The 15,593-nt window shown below is 52.6% G+C and overlaps 1 protein-coding gene across 6 annotated transcripts in view; it reads right to left on the bottom strand.

The window, feature by feature from the left end:
• The window catches only part of TOM1L2 (target of myb1 like 2 membrane trafficking protein), a 115,858-nt gene that overhangs the window by 12,452 nt on the left and 87,813 nt on the right, over nucleotides 1-15,593 (bottom strand). For all 6 annotated transcript variants that reach the window (XM_032321948.1, XM_032321946.1, XM_032321944.1 and 3 more), the window contains 4 exons: nucleotides 5,889-6,022; nucleotides 3,663-3,711; nucleotides 2,991-3,114; nucleotides 544-661 (listed from right to left, as the gene is read on the bottom strand). In XM_032321948.1, the coding sequence (XP_032177839.1) occupies nucleotides 544-661; nucleotides 2,991-3,114; nucleotides 3,663-3,711; nucleotides 5,889-6,022 (425 nt within the window). The remainder of the gene's footprint in view (nucleotides 1-543; nucleotides 662-2,990; nucleotides 3,115-3,662; nucleotides 3,712-5,888; nucleotides 6,023-15,593) is intronic.

Consider the following 15,593-nt stretch of genomic DNA (forward strand, 5'->3'; position numbering starts at 1 on the left):
GCCTCAAGGTGCCGGGCCCCAGGGAGAGGCAGGAAAGCGTTCTTGGCCTGCCTCAAGATTGAACGAGAAGCTCAAAGCCATATTCCTGTGCCTCCCTGAGATGCAGGGAGTGGTCTATTTTGGGACCAACGTCCCGGATTTCATATGGCTTCTCCTGGCAGGCGCTGCCATCAGGGAACCCTCTGCCCACACCCTCGTGCAGGCAAACTACGCTGGTAAAAGCTACTCCATGCTGTGCCTGGCGGCCCCCCAGCTCCCAGCTCCTCCTCAGCAGCACAGGGAGCGGGAGAACGCACAGCACTCTCTGGTGACTGACAGGAGAAATCCAACCGCAATCAACCCTAAGGCGGGAGCTGTGGGGTGGGGGGTGGGGGTGTTCATTCAAAATCTGTGTCTACTGCCAAGTCCTCACAGACATATTTCAGCGTTCTTGGCAGCCCTGGACTTGGTAACTAAAAGGCGTCTTTGTGTTGGCCTGTGACCAGGCCTGGATCCATCCTCCCCCGATGGCTTCCGAGAGCCACCGAAACGGTCGCCACGTACGTCTTGCGTTGTTCAGCCAAGGAGTTCCCTCTCGTCTGGGCAAACATGTCAAAGCCATCACGGGGATTACACTGCTGGAGTGAACTGAGGGTGCCGCTGACGCTCTCTGTCCCCAAGTCTGTAGCGACAAAACAAAGGAGGGGATGATGAGAATAAAATGTGGCCTGTGGACTAAGGGTCCCAGGGTCCGGAAGGGTGGGTAGGTTAGGGTTTTACACGGGGAGGTTGGGCAGCGGGGACACAGGCCTCTTCTCAGCACCCCTAGCCCACCACATGCAGGAGGAGCCATGTTGGGGCCCAGATACCACGAGCCCCAGAGCTGCTCAAGGCAGGAAAGCGTCATTATGAATGAGGGAGATTGCTGACAGCGAGGAGGAGCCTGGAGCCAGTGTCCCTGCAGACGTCCCGTGGCGCTCTCATCAGTACGCTCCTCACTGACTCAGTCACACATCTAAGCGCCTGGCTCATGTATTTCCTTGACAAAGATTTCGCAGGCACCCACCACGTTCAGAGCCAGATCGTGAGCAGACCCAACTGAGACTAACGCGGTCCTCAGCCTTCGGGCACACCCACTGGTGGGGGACAGATACCCGCAGGACCTAGCTTGAGATAATTAGAAGAGCCTCAAAACTGACTCACAAGTGGGGCTTAAAGGACAAGGGGGACTCTGTTGCGAGGAGAAGGGGGAGAGACAGGTACCAAGTCACAGAGCCGGGAAGTCCAGGGTGTGTGGAGTGAACCACGCTTCTGGAGACAATGATGAATGAAAAGGCTAGAAAGGCAGGTGGGCAGTGGCTGGGCTGTGAAAAGCCTCAAAAGCCAGGTAAAGGAGCCAATGAGGAGGACACCAGACCCTTTTTCTTAAAAGGTTTTTAAAATTTATTTGAGAGAGAGAGAGAGAGAAAACATGAGCAGAGGGGAGGAGCAAAGGGAGAAGCAGGATCCCCACTGAGCAAGGAGTCCAATGTGAGACTCGATCCCAGGACCCCGAGATTATGACCTAAGCTGAAGGCAGATGCTCAGCCAACGGAGCCACCGAGGCGCCCCTAGACCGTTTTTTGTTTGTTTGTTTGTTTTTTTAAGATTTATTTATTGAGAGACAGAGAGCAAACATGTGCAAGAGGTGGGGGGGAAGGTCAGAGGGAGAAGGAGAGAGAGAATCTTAAGCAGGCTCCATGCCCAGCGTGGAGCCTGACATGGGCCTTGATCTCATGACCCTGAGTTTATGACCCTGAGACCATGACCTGAGCCAAAATCAAGAGTCGGACGCTTACCCGACTGTGCCACCCAGGCGCCCCAATACTAGACCTTTATTTAAGATGGAAGGCAGAATTCAATTTTGACTTTCAGATATTAAATCTGGTGGCCATATGCTGGGTGGATTGAAGGCAGAGAAATCTGTTCCAAAAGAGAAACAGTGGCCATACTGGATTCCTGGATTCATGAGATGCTGAGAAACCAGAATTACAGCAATGGACAGGCCACTAAATCAAAGCCCGATTCAACTGAAATGGAATGAAGGTATAAAGAAAAATATGTTTTTGAAGATTTTATTTATTTATTTGACAGAAAGAGAGATCACAAATAGGCAGAGCAGCACGCAGAGAGAGAGGGGGAAGCGGGCTCCCCACGGAGCAGAGTGCCCAAATCGGGGCTCGATCCCAGGACTCTGAGATCATGACCTGAGCTGAAGGCAGAGGCTTAATCCACTGAGCCTCCCAGGCGCCCCTAAAAATAAATATTAAGAAAAAAAAAGGCAAACAGAAAAGCAAGGTGGAAAGAATTTTGTGAGGACTGTGTGTTATCACTTCAATACCGTAATTTTATCTATTACAAATTGGCGTATCATCTAGTCTATTTGTAGCATCTAGAATCATATCCACACTCGCGAATGGAAAAGCGGGAAAGTGGTGAGTTTCTTTTGTTTTAGGCTTCAGACAGCACCCTGGGCTGCTGGTTAGTTCAAGAAGAGCAAATACACCTGCACCATCACCTCCCATTTCCAAGCCCATGGCAGGCATCACCAATCAACCACAGACTCATCTCCCAAGCAGCATCCTTCTTAGACCTTGTCCCAAGCAGCCAATGAGCTGAAACCTATTTGCCATCCTTGTCCTAGTTAATTTGAGAAAACAATCACTTCAACCACAGAGAACATTCCAGATAAACACAGCAGCTACTGTTTCTTAAAGGCAAATAGCTTCCAGTTGCTTGGAACTCCCCCCACTGCCCCCTTATTTCCAACACAGGTTTAAACTTTGAAGTTAAGGGACAGAAGTCATCAACTAAAAGTGCCACAGGGTGTCAGGGATACACTTTTCCATGGATCCCTCTAAAGGCTCTCTTTGGGCCTTCCCACCAAGAGAGACAAAGGGGCCCTCAGCCCTGACTCACAACTGGGAAGTGGACTGAAAAGAAGGCCCTTGAAAGCCCTGTGAGACACTTACCTAATCCTGCAAGCTGAGAGGAGAGAGAAGATGGGGGTGCCGTGTTCCCCACCATTGGGCTCACCACGGCTGGAGACCCTGGGCCCAGGTCGATTAAGTTGTCTTCCGTCACCTCGTTCAGTACCTGCCAGCACATAAGACAGTGGTGAGCCCCTGAGCCCCGAGCTGGGGTCCTAGGTACGAGCCGGCAGGCCCGCTGCAGGGCGCCCGAGGAGAAACAGCAACGCTGCACTAGTCCAGGAACAAGGCAGTTTTCCTCACCAGGACTTCAGGGCTCCATGGTGGCCCCTGCCCATTGGCTCCTCCCTGCTGTCCCCAAAGGAGGCAAGTGAAGCAGTCACCAGGACAGCTGCTGTCCGGGGAGATGTAACTTGGGGCTTGCTTGCCACACTCCCGCCAGAAACGTGTCTGCTAGTTCTTTTGCAGTATCCCATCAGCCAGAGCTTGCTCCCTCATTATCCTAACTTTTTTTTTTTTTTTTAAAGAAAACTCTACCCCCAACATGGGGCTTGAACTCACGACCCTGAGAAACCCATGCTCTAGAGACTGGGCCAGCCAGGTGCCCCTCATGACCCACATATTTAGCCCCCACTTAGAAATGCCAAAGGTGAGACCAAAGGGAGGCAGGTCTCCCAGCATCTGGAGAGGAGAAAATTCTGAAGGAATACTTACTCCATTACTGGCATTTTGCACCGATCGGCCTGACCTGTATCGCTCGAACCTAACAGGGGAAGGGAAAGCAGAGTGAGGAGGGACGATGTAGCACAGTGATGCTCGCTGGTCCTGTGAAGAGCTCCTAGGGACCGAGGCTCCAGGAAAGGAAACCAATCTGGGCCATTTGGGGGACCAGGGAGAGCAGACTCCCCCGCCCCAACTTTGCCATGCCTTCCTCCAGAGGATCAGCCTCCAGGATCACCCACAAGCACATGGAGGTGAGGGAGGAAGGTGTTGGTTGGCACATGCCATCATAAGGCGGTCATTATAAGCATCCCCAGCTGTCCCCTCACTCTCTGGGCCCAGAGTGCTCCTCTTTCCTAGAAAGGGAGGCTGGCCCAACCATTTACCTGGGAGTAGTTCAGATATGGATCTGATAAGCCAGGCAAGAAATGCCATGCCCTCCCTTTTCACAGAGCTGTACTTGGTGTGATTAGCCTACGTCACTAAAATGCCCCCAGCTCAGCTTGCTGGAGGAAAGGGGCTGGGGCGCACACAGGGCAGACGCTTAGAGGAGGGAGATAGGCACAGGCCCTTGGCCTGGCCCCAAGACTCCCCAGCAGTGGTGGATGGCACCTGGCTAGGCGCAACCACGGAGAGCCTTTCCTCTCTCGTACCCACCAGGTGGGGAATCCAAGGGCAACTAGGAGGCATGCACATGGACTGCCCTTGCATTTAAAAGTTCCAAAATGCCACGGGCAAAGAGGTGGCTAAGAGACCTCCTGCAGCTAGAGACTGGAGAAACCAGCCTTGACTGAGACCTGTTGGGCTCAGAACCTGGTGAGTAGGGATCCGTACAAGGGATAATCTGGTTAGGCCGTGTGTGTCCACTGTGGTTTCAAGAGAGACTTGGGTGTTTTTATGAATCATGGCCTATCAGAAGAAGCAGAATGCTAATAGACCTGAAAGGTTTCTAATCCTGGAGTACCTTTCTCACACCATCTTGGAGGGACTAGCAGTCTTATCAACAGCACTCTAGCCAGAATGGCACCTCAGGGCTTGCCTCTGAACTTGTGGTCAGGCCGGCCGTGGCAGACTCGGGAGAAAATGCTCACATGAGCCCGTCTTCCTATCCTAGGAGGGGCAGAAATGGCTTTAACAGGTGAAAGGCCAGGCTTACTTAAGGTAGAGAAACTGGAGCCACAAGGCAAAACCAAGGGGTCTCAAGCTGGGAGTCAAGGCACCCCAGATCTGTTTCTGATCTCCAAAGGACACACGAGGCCCCTGGGTGGCCCCACATTCTTACTAAAGAGTTTTCTTTGAAATTTGTCCCACAGACCCAGGACCACCCATGCCTGCTCCCCAGCTGAAGTGGGGACAAGGCCCGGCCGGAGTCATGACGCCCATAGCAAAACGTCTAAGCCACCAGACCCAAGTATCTATCCCTCTGACCCTAACTGATGCCAGGTCATCGCGCTGTGAGTGCAGGGACCAGGGCCCCAAGTCTCTGAGGGTCGAGGGCCTCAGACTTGGGAGAAGGTGGCCCTGGGCAAGGTGTCTTCTGGTGCCTTTGCTGGGGGAAACCTGAGCCACAGGCGCCGAGTGATGCTCTGGGAGCGGCACCTGCTATTTTCTCCTACTGACAACTCCTTCCCCAGGGGAGGATTTGGAAAAGAATTTTCAAGCTGGTTACCTCAAATCTGAAAATGATTTGGCTGCAAAAAAACTCAAATGAACTGTGTGTGTGTGTGTGTGTGTGTCTGTGTGTGTGTGTGTGTTTCCCTAAGCACCCTGCCTTCTTTGGAACACTCTAGAAATGCTACCAAAGGGAGGGGAAAATCTCTTTTTCTTCTTTCTTTGAAGATGGCAAAGAGGAAGTCTTTTTTCCTTAGCGGACCCCCCCCCCCCCCCCCCGCTTTAATCCTTTTCAAACTCAAAGGACCTTCAAAGGGGCAGGTGCAAGCTACCGGCCCCAGGGCCCCAGCCCTCCCCTAGAGGGCCTGGGGGGAGTCGGGGAGGCAGGGCAGCCTGAGGCTTGCAAAGGGCAGAGCCTAATTCTGCCCGTCACCTTCCTGCTGCTCAGTTCCCAGGAGAACCAGAAGCATTTTCCCTGTCAGTCGAGAAGAAATTAGCATCTCTGATGAGCATTTTCCAACCCTCCTCTCCCTCTCCCCATTGTTCAGGAGAGAAATCCCTCTGTTGGCAACAGTTTCTGGGCAGGATGAGAAGGGACCCCGGCCCCACCTCTCATAGCGGAGGAAGACGTTGTTGAGGTCATCGTTGACGTGAAGCAGTTCCTCAGTGACCTCCTCGTTGGACACGCGGGAGATGAGTTCCACGATGCGCTGTTGCATGGCTCGGCAGGTCCTGTTCAGCTCCTAGGGAACACATGCGCCTCTGACTAGCCTGCTTGTGACACTACGTGTCCCATTCCACCTCCTCTGGCCAAGCGGGAGCCAATTCTTTAAAATCACAAAAAGAGTGCACGCTTGCCCAAGAAAGCCAGATGTGGGGGGCATGCCAAGTGGAAGGCCCCTCTCTCACTGCCTCCTGTTGCCCCAGAGGAAGCAAGCTCTTGTTCAACAGAAGGACAAGGGTTCTTAGCTCTATACTCTCACGTGCACATTGGCACAAGTTTGTACAGAGCGTTCTTTATGTCTAAAAATATGATCCTTTGCAGTTTGCTTTTTCTCTTCAACATTATACTCTCGTTAACCTTTCCCCATTGCCTCATATGGCCTCACCACTCTGTACCACGAAGCATTTCCCCGTGCTTCCGTTGCTGGGCATGTGCCTTAAGGCCTCCTTTTGGCCAATGCAAACAATGCGGCCAGGAACATTCATACACACACAGGCTCCTACATTTGTACCAGTGCTTCCATAGGACAAGCTCTAGAAGTGGAACTTCTGGGTGAAATGGTACATGGTCATTTAGAATACAGACTGGTAATCACAAAAGAGCCTCCAGAAAGATGAGATCAGGTCATCTACGCTCCCAGCAACAGCAAGAGTGTATGTCATGACTGTATTAGGTATATTCTGGTGGCATGCGTGACATCTTGCTGAGGTCTGAGAAGCTAGCAAGCTGACACGTCTTCCCGAAGAGACTCCGATGGACCCCCTGGTCACCACTGGAGCCCGCTCTACCCTTGGAAGAACTGTTCCCCTGAAAACAGACCCTTCCCACTTTCTGACCTGGCTTCCACAGGCTTTCCCTGCTCCAGATCGCGGCCTGACTCGTGCTCTCGCTGAAACCTGCCTGTGGAACTCCCTCAACCACCTGCCAAACTGACCACAGAAAAGCTCCAAGTCCCACTGGGGGTGAAACAAAGAGGAAGGCTGTCCCCACCACCTGAACACCAGAGGCAGCCGATGACCCAGTTCATGAAGGGGATGAGAGATGCACCAGAGGTTGGTCCTTCCTTCTCACAGCTCAGCCTCCAAACCACCTCCTTTGGAAATGTTTCTGATGGACTTAACTGCTCTAGACACCGCACATGTACACAATCTAGGTTCGGCTTCATATTCTGTCTCCTCGTCTGGCCAGCTTGGCCAGAACTAGGTTTCCCCTTCCACTAGACCAGAAACACCACGAGGGAGAAGCAGATGCCATCATTTCCTACCCCGGAGATGACCTCAAACCCTACGCTGAGCCACACATGGAGAAAAGGCCCAGTAATCATCTGCTGATTGGCCAGATGTGGCCAGATGCGAAGCAGGGAATCCTGGGGCTTACCAGTGCCGTGTAACACTGAGCTTGGCACGCAGGGGCATTACGGCTGGACCCCCTATCAGCCTCCCCCTCTACACCGAAGCTCCTTGAAGGTAGGGCTGGCCTCTCTTGGCCCAATTTCTCCAGCATCCTTGACCAACACATAGTAGCTACACCCTAAGTACTTTGGAGAGAAATAATTGATGGAGGCAGGCTTCCTTCCTTCTATCCATACTTAGTCCAAGGTCTCTAAATAGTGTTCCCTTACACACTTATATGCACATACATACCCTTCACCATTGGACGGTGAGTGTCTTGAGCCTGATCCTGCAGGTAAGACCAAAGTACTGATGATGACAGACCTCCCCATCACAGAATAAGCAGATCATGACCAGCCAGACACCAGGTCTGGAAACTGCTTCTGCCATCAGCGTTCCCCTGGCTGCTCAGCTTGTGGGGGCTCCCTCCCCAAGAGCAGGGACAGCTGAGGAAAGAAGCCCAACCCACATGGGTCAGCCCACAGTCACCCCACTACAGAAGGGGTGTCAAGACAGAAGGTTTCTAGATTTAGACAGCTGGGTCCAAAAGAGTCTGGTGTTCACCAGAAGAAAAAAAGCTTCACTGGAGAGCCTCTGGATTGCTGGGCCCTGTCTGGTTATGGAAACACCGCCCTTGTCTTCGTTCTACCCCATTGCTGGCCCTCCATACAACCAGAATGCTGCTCTGGGTTACGAGGCCAGCAAGCCCAACATCCAGACCTTCTAGTTTTTTCTGTGGAAACAGTCCCACTCTTGGTTCTCCTACGACTCCCATTCCAGGTTTGGGAGAAGGCAGAGTGATCCTAGAACTAAGGGTCTGTCAGCAAATCACTGGGTATTCACAACTCCTCTCTCCCGCCCTCTGACCTGGGGTTTCAGGGACTGGCTGCACCCCTGGCCAAATCAGCCTCCATGGGGAGTAGCTTTCCCACCAGCAGATGACACAGAGGAGGGGAGGCCAGAAGCAGACTGAGGCTGGAGGGGGAAGGCTGGGGACACCTCCACTCTTCGATGCTCTAAACCCTTGGTCCACGCAAAACTAATTGCTCCCCATCATTGCCCTGGCTCAGGATCTATACCCGCTTAGTCTTGTTGCTGGCCCCCCTCTCCACTCAGGAGAATGGGCAATTCTCATTCACCTAGAATCAAATTTTCCCTCTCTAGGACTCATCCCAGGCCCCATTTCCCCAGAAGTCAGCATTTATAAACATACATGCGTGAATTAGAATAACACAAGACAAATATAAAAAAATTAATCGCACAGGATATCATATCCAGTAAGATGCCAAGAACTGTCCACTCTCCACCATTGTGAATGGCTCATATTCCCCGGCCGGCCCTGAGAAGAAAAGGGGAAAAGGCCTGAGACCTGAAGCCTGGCCAGAACTCGGTGATGGATTGCCACAATCCCAGCCACGGTGCTGGTAGACACCCACAGGTCAAATCCAGTCACCACAGGGACAGTGACTACACAGGAAAGCCAAAGGCTCAGCGGAAATCCTAATTACAGAAACAAAGTGTACTCATGAATGAGGGCTAGAATGAAAATCGAAAAACGAAACAAGGGACGCCTGGGTGGCTCAGTTGGTTAAGCAGCTGCCTTCGGCTCAGGTCATGATCCCAGCGTCCTGGGATCGAGTTCCGCATCGGGCTCCTTGCTCCGCGGGGAGCCTGCTTCTCCCTCTGACTCTGTCTTCCACTCTATCTGCCTGTGCTCACTCTCGCTCGCTCTCTCTCTGACAAATAAATTAAAAAAAAAAAAAATCTTAAAAAAAAAAAAAAAACGAAACAAAAGCCCACACAGATGAACTTCTGAAAAAAGCAATCACGTTAGATCATGGGAAGGATCCCATGGCTAGCACTGAGGTGCACAATAAAAATAATCTAATCATATTTATGATACATCGTTAGAGCACCTGGAGCACCTTCTCAGGGCGCATAAGGGAGCACGGATTCGGATTCACTTTAAAGGACCATAAAGGACCAGCCTTCATTAAGCAAAAGGAAAAAGACATTTGGCCATTCTTGGGCCGCAGATCCTGCCTAGTGCTTTGGAAGACACGCTGGAGACCAGCCAAAGCGCGTGGGGACAAAGAGCAGGAAAGCCAGAGCCTGGGGACACAGGCGGCCAGGTGGCGGCCAGAGGGAAGAGGCACAGCGCCTAGATCCCTTCCTGGATGTGTATATGCCCCGTACAAAGGAGATGAACACTCAAGGTGTCCGCAAACAAAATCTCTGATGAGCAAAAGGTTCTGGAGCCCCAGCCATAGGCCCACTCCCTCTGGCAAAGGCAGCCACGGCCCCCTGCCCCCTCCCGCTCCAGACAGGTCCAGAACAGGAAGTGTGGCTCTGTCTGGTATTTGTGGCCAAGCAGCAAGCCCTGGCTCCCTGGGCTGGGGAGGGAAAGGAAAGGTCAGTGACTTCCTATCCAAACTGTAGGCCAATCCCAAGACGGAAAGAGGTCCTGAGCCACCCTAGCAGAAGCTGGGGGCATCACCTCCCAGAGCCACCGGCCTTCTCCAAATACCCTTCAGACTTTCTAGAACAGCAGACGGCCTCAGGCCCCTTACTGCTCTGGGGCCCCCAACAAGTCAGCCCTTTGCCTGCCATGTTCCTCTTCTTTTTCACCAAACAAATTCCTACTCATCCTTCAAGGCCCCGGAATGTTTCCCCACCCCAATGCTTAACCACAACATTTTTAAACGTAGAAAAGATTTTAAAATGCTATAGTAGAACCCTGGATTCTAACTACTATTAACATTTTACACTTCCAGCTTACCATGTGTCCACCCAGCTATCCGTCTCCCTATCCACCCAGGATCCTGGGGTCTTCCCCCAACCCGTACCCCCTCCAGACTGGACATACTTCCACTCAGCGCTGCCGCCCCATGTGGTCAGAGCTCCCTCCCCCTAGCATCTCTGGCTCGAGTGTATCTCCATTAAGTGAGAACAAGCTCTTACCCCTACCCCAATCCCTAGAAGCCTGGGAAGAAAGAGTGGGCCTCAAGGATGGTCCACCGAGTCAAAGGAGAAACAAACCAGATCGTTCAGGAGACTGAAGGGAATGCCTCAGAAATATGTCTCCAAAGCACCTGAGCCACTAGACAGAAAAGGGCAGGGATGGACTCAATCTCCCCGACGGAGCCCAGGCCCTCCTGGGTGCTGGGAACCAAGTGGCAGGCAGTAAGCAGCCATGTCTAGGTCAGCTCTCCATCGTTCTCTGGGCCTGTTTCTCCCTGGGTAGGAAAAGGGGGTCGGAGAAGTGGGGAAGCTCTGCAGAGGGCCCCTGAGGTACCCCCATGGCCTGGGGTTTGGGACACTCCCACCGCCCCCCCCCACCCCCGCAGCCAGGGCAGCTCCCATTTTATCTCCGAGACACTGCAGTTCTCTGTGCAATTTTATTTGTGGATAAAAGCTCCCCACACCTCACAGAAGTGTTTGGAAAGTGCGAGATGATGTCTGAGACCTCTAATAGCTCTAATATTATCAGCGTGGAGGAAGAATGAGACCCCAGAGCACAGAATGTGGTGATCTCATGGACCGTGTGCACCAGAAGCATCTGCTTTGCCCTTTGCACTTGCTGCCTTGTTCCCCACAGCCCTCAGCTTGGGGCGCTGGGAAAGAGAGCCCTGACCCCAACGGCAGAGCCTCGCATGCTCTGATCCCAGAGGGGCACTCAGGGGTCTTTCAAAGAGCTTTTCCTAACTGGCCCAGAGAGTCCGCCTGGAGCTTCCAAATCAAGGATGTCCTAGGGCCTCTGCAGAAAATTTTACCATGTCCTTCCTTCAAGCTTTTAAGTTACTTTCTTCTTCTTTCTTAAAAATTTTATTTTAAATAATCTCTACACCCAGCAGAGGGCTTGAACTTACAACCCCAAGATCAAGAGTCACACACTCCACTGAATAGCCAGATGCCACTAAGTCATCACCTTAAAAAAAAAAAAAAATTAATCACCTTAAAAAAAAATAGGGGCACCTGGGTGGCTCAGTGGGTTAAGCTACTGCCTTCGGCTGAGGTCATGATCTTGGGGTCCTGGGGATCGAGTCCCACACAGGGCGCTCTGCTCGCCAGGGAGCCTGCTTCCCTCTCTCTCTGTCTCTCTGCCTACTTGTGATCTCTATCTATCAAATAAATAAATAAAATCTTTAAAAAAAAATAAACAGTGAGAAAAAAAACAAAGAGATCAAAGGGGAGAAGAGGAACAGCACATTGAGATTTCTGCCACCAAACACCAGCAGGCTGTCTACAGGACCTCCGTGGGGTCACCCGCAACCAGACCCATGGCAGGCACAGTTGGGAGACCTTCCTCTGCCTACGTACCCCTCTAAAGCAGCCACACAGAGTGACTTTCTTCTCATCCTAAGTCATGAGAGCACACACCTTGCCCTGATCAATCTTCCCACCATGCAACAGCCAGGACAGGCATTTCCTACACGCTGAAGATTTTAGCTTTGGCCTCCTCCTATGTCCGGTTCTCAACAGAGGAGGGGGAACAGCTGGTCAGGGTTCTTTGTGCAAAAGCCCTCCATCGATCAGAACTTACTAAAATAACCTCTTTCTAATTAATCCCAATGCCTTTATCTTTTCTTCAAGGGACATTCTCATCCCCATCTCGCAAAACACTCTTTTAATCATCTTTATGGGTTTCCTCTGAACCTTCTCCAAGTTCTAAGGAATGCAGAATAAGGTCCTGAAGATCTTTCTACAACAGCAAAGGAGGGCGGGGAGAAGAAGAAACTCTTTGTTGAAGGGAAGGGGGAATAATGAAGCCAAACATGGAGAGTAAACTAGATATCTCTAGAGAAAATGGTCCTGGACACCCCAGTTTTTGTTGAAACGAGATGCAAGAAGCAGGAGGGGACGTGCCATCTGCTACTTGAAGAAACAACGCGGAGGAGAGCTTCTTTTATGATGTGTTGGTAGCCAGGCAGGAATGCCCAATTTGGACATCACTGGATTAATTAAAAGTTATTATTATTTGAAAACAAAGCTCAAGAGGCTAATTTGGGAGAGACGTGGAGTTACTGGATGACAGCCTCAAGATCGTTAAAGATTTCCAAAACCGGACTCCCAGGCTGTAGCTAAGGACATGAATTTCGGCAGACATAGAAATGGTCTCAAATTTCAGGCCTGAACCCAAGTGCCCACATGCAGGGTATGGAAGATATGGCTTCCCAGCCCCTTAAGAAAGAGACGGAAGGTTTTCGGTTGATGGAAGCTCTCCATTTTATAGCCTCCAGCTGAGAACTCATCTTCCAGGTGGGCTGCCAACAGCCACATCTGTACCACACAGACCAGGCCCTGGCAGGAGTCTTCAAATATTTAAGGACCGACCTTTGTGAAAGAGGACTTTGTTATGTTCTGTGGTTAGAGCAGACAGACCAAGGTAGCGGTTACAGGGAGACAGACTTTAGCTTGCCCTCTACAAGGATGTACTGACGATAATCGCAGGAGGTCCAACCTGCATATGATTTGCCTGCGCCTGGCACTGTGCCAGCCACCTCAAATGGACAATTTTTAAAAAGATTTTATTTATTTGAGAGAGAGAGATAGCTCCCACATGAGCAGGGGGAGGGGCAGAGGGAGTGGGGGAATCTCCAACGGACTCTGTACTGAGCATGGGGCCCGAGATGGGGCTCAATCTCTCAACACTGAGATCATGACCGGAGCCGAAATCAAGAATTGGCCGGCAAACCGGCTGAACCACGCAGGCACCCCTCCCATGGACAATTTCTATTCTTCCAAGAGGAGTGTGATCACTCCGGGCCCTGCCCAGTCTCCCAGTCTTGCCCAGACTGTCAGTGGTCGGGCCTGGATGTGAACCCAGTGATTCTTTCCACCCTCCTGTGGTGGTTCCCGAAGTCTGACCAGGACATGCATCTGGAAATGAAGTGTTCCGTGGGCTCACACAGCCTGTCATGTCAAGAAAATGCTAAGAAAAATGAGGTGGCCGCTGAATCCGAGCACGTGTGTGGAGCTGGACTAGTTGCCTAGAAGGTCTGTCCCAGCTCAGGGAGTGGAGGGCTCTGTCCCGGCACAACGTTCCCTCTGGGCCCCCTGCCTCAGTTTCCCTCAGGGGCTCCGACTAAGATGACAGCACACTATAAGGAGTGGCCCCAGTCTCCCTTCAGGCTAGTGGCTCTCCTGCCCAGCTTCCCTGTGGCTCTTCAAGACCACTCCTGAAAGTACGATGCAAGGCACAGGAAGCAATTAGGGACATCACCGTCCAGGACCGCGCTTCGCCAGCCCCGGTGCATCCTGGGGCTGACACCTCCAATTTCCTCACTTTGCGTTTCCTCCGCCTCCTACCCAGCAATTTACACTTGAGTCGGGAGAGGCTTCTGTTGGCGTGAACATTTGGGTTGGTGACAAATGGGTTTATTTCCATGGCCCCGGCCAGCACCATGAGCTCTGGACAGCTTCTGCCCTGCAAGCTGGCTGCCCTCCAGCTCAGCTGAAGGGTCCTCAGGCCACATTCTGATCCTATCACTTTCCAAGCAGCTGGTGACATTTTCCCACGAGGAGGTCTCACTGTTTGGGGTAGCCCCCGCCCTTGGGAGCCCCTGCCCCGCCGGCCTCCGACTGCTGGGGGAAGACAACGAGGGGAGATGTCAGGGATGACTGAGAAGCAAGGCTGGGAGCCAGCAGGACCGCGGCTGCTCGCACAGAGCTGCGCAACTCCTGAATCTCCCGAGCTGAGAGGCCAGCCTCCCACTGGCACCCAGAGCCATTCTTTCTCTGTTTGATTTATAAGATAGCAGGGAGGGTTGGTAGGTTTGGAGTTGGAACAAAACAGAGGGAAGGAAAACGTCATGGGAAGCAACCTATTTTTGAAAACTGTGAGCTGACGCCAGGAGATTAGGTTCTGTTTGTCTTGGCTGATGGGCTTGTTTAAGCGCGCGCGCGCACACTCACACACACACACACACACACACACACACACAAGCATGCACACACACACAGAGTATGCTTGCTGTCTGGGTCTGCTCTGGCTGTCTAGAAGCATGTTGGCTTTGTTCAGCCCACCCCCCTGCTGCCAGGAGCTCAGCTCTGTCCACTGCAAACCACCCCCTGTCAGCAGGAATTCTGATGCTGACACAGCACAAAGCTGCCTCAAGAGGCCGTCGCAGTTTCTGGATTGTTTCTGGACTGATCTCAGATTCCTCTGTAGCGCCTAAGGCCTGGAAGAACTCCCCCTATAGGCTGGGAATGGAGGTCAATGGTGCCTTAAAGGGACACTGGATCCCCTATTGTGTGGCATGCAGACAGCTGGCCCCTACTGAATGGAGGCCAACCCGGGCCGGCTGTAGGTGTCAGGAGTGAGGCTGGGAGAGGCCGCGTGGGGCTCCTCGTTTGGGCTGGCTGAGGGTACTTGGCTTGGCTTTAAGAGCAACCTGATGTCATGGGTTCAGGAAATGACCCACTTCCTGTCGGCCTCCCGCACCAGGCTGGGCGCTCCTCCAGAGCAAGGACTACGCTCCATGCACCTCTGCTTTTTTGGCATCCGGCCCAGAGCAGGTCTCCACCAGGGAAGGAAGAGGGTATGATGAGAAGTGGCCTGGGAGCAGGCCTGGTCACTGTGGCCAGGGGCACTGCTGACAGGCGGGACCACCCGGGTTGGGCTTTCGGGGGCTGCAAGTAGGTGCCAACAGCGGGTTGGAAGGAGTGGCACTTGGGGGACCAAGACTGCCGGCTCCAAGTGCCAGACAAGGAGAGCGGCAGCAGGCACGTCGTGAGGTGCTCCTGCCAGCTCACCAAGCCAGTCTGGCTCCTGACCTGTTTACTCAAGCATCTTGCCTCCCGCTGAAAAGATCTGGCATTTGCAGCTTAGAGCATCTCTTCTCCACCCCTCCAGAAGGTCACTGCTTCTAAGGGCAGTGCTGTTTGCCACTTCCTACAAATGCCAGAGTCGTCGGAGACGGTGGTGGTGGAGATCGGTTGCTAGCTCTTGTTCTGGCTCACCACAATCCCTGATGCTAGTCTGAGGGCGGCCCTGGAGGCCAGCCCTGCTCCTAGACCCCTTCCTGCCTCACCCCCAGATCTGCAGGGTGCCTAGGGGTCAGGGAGGCCAGTTAGCAGCAAATGCCCAAGAACCATCAGGTGCCCAACCCCGGCCTGGACCCCTCAGTATTCAGGAAAAGAAAAAAAGCCTCCACCTCCTCTCGGTCTCAGGACTGTCTCAGGGGCAAAGTGTGGCTA

This window comes from Mustela erminea, chromosome 18 (genome assembly GCF_009829155.1).
Source record: "Mustela erminea isolate mMusErm1 chromosome 18, mMusErm1.Pri, whole genome shotgun sequence".
Classification (NCBI taxonomy): domain Eukaryota; kingdom Metazoa; phylum Chordata; class Mammalia; order Carnivora; family Mustelidae; genus Mustela; species Mustela erminea.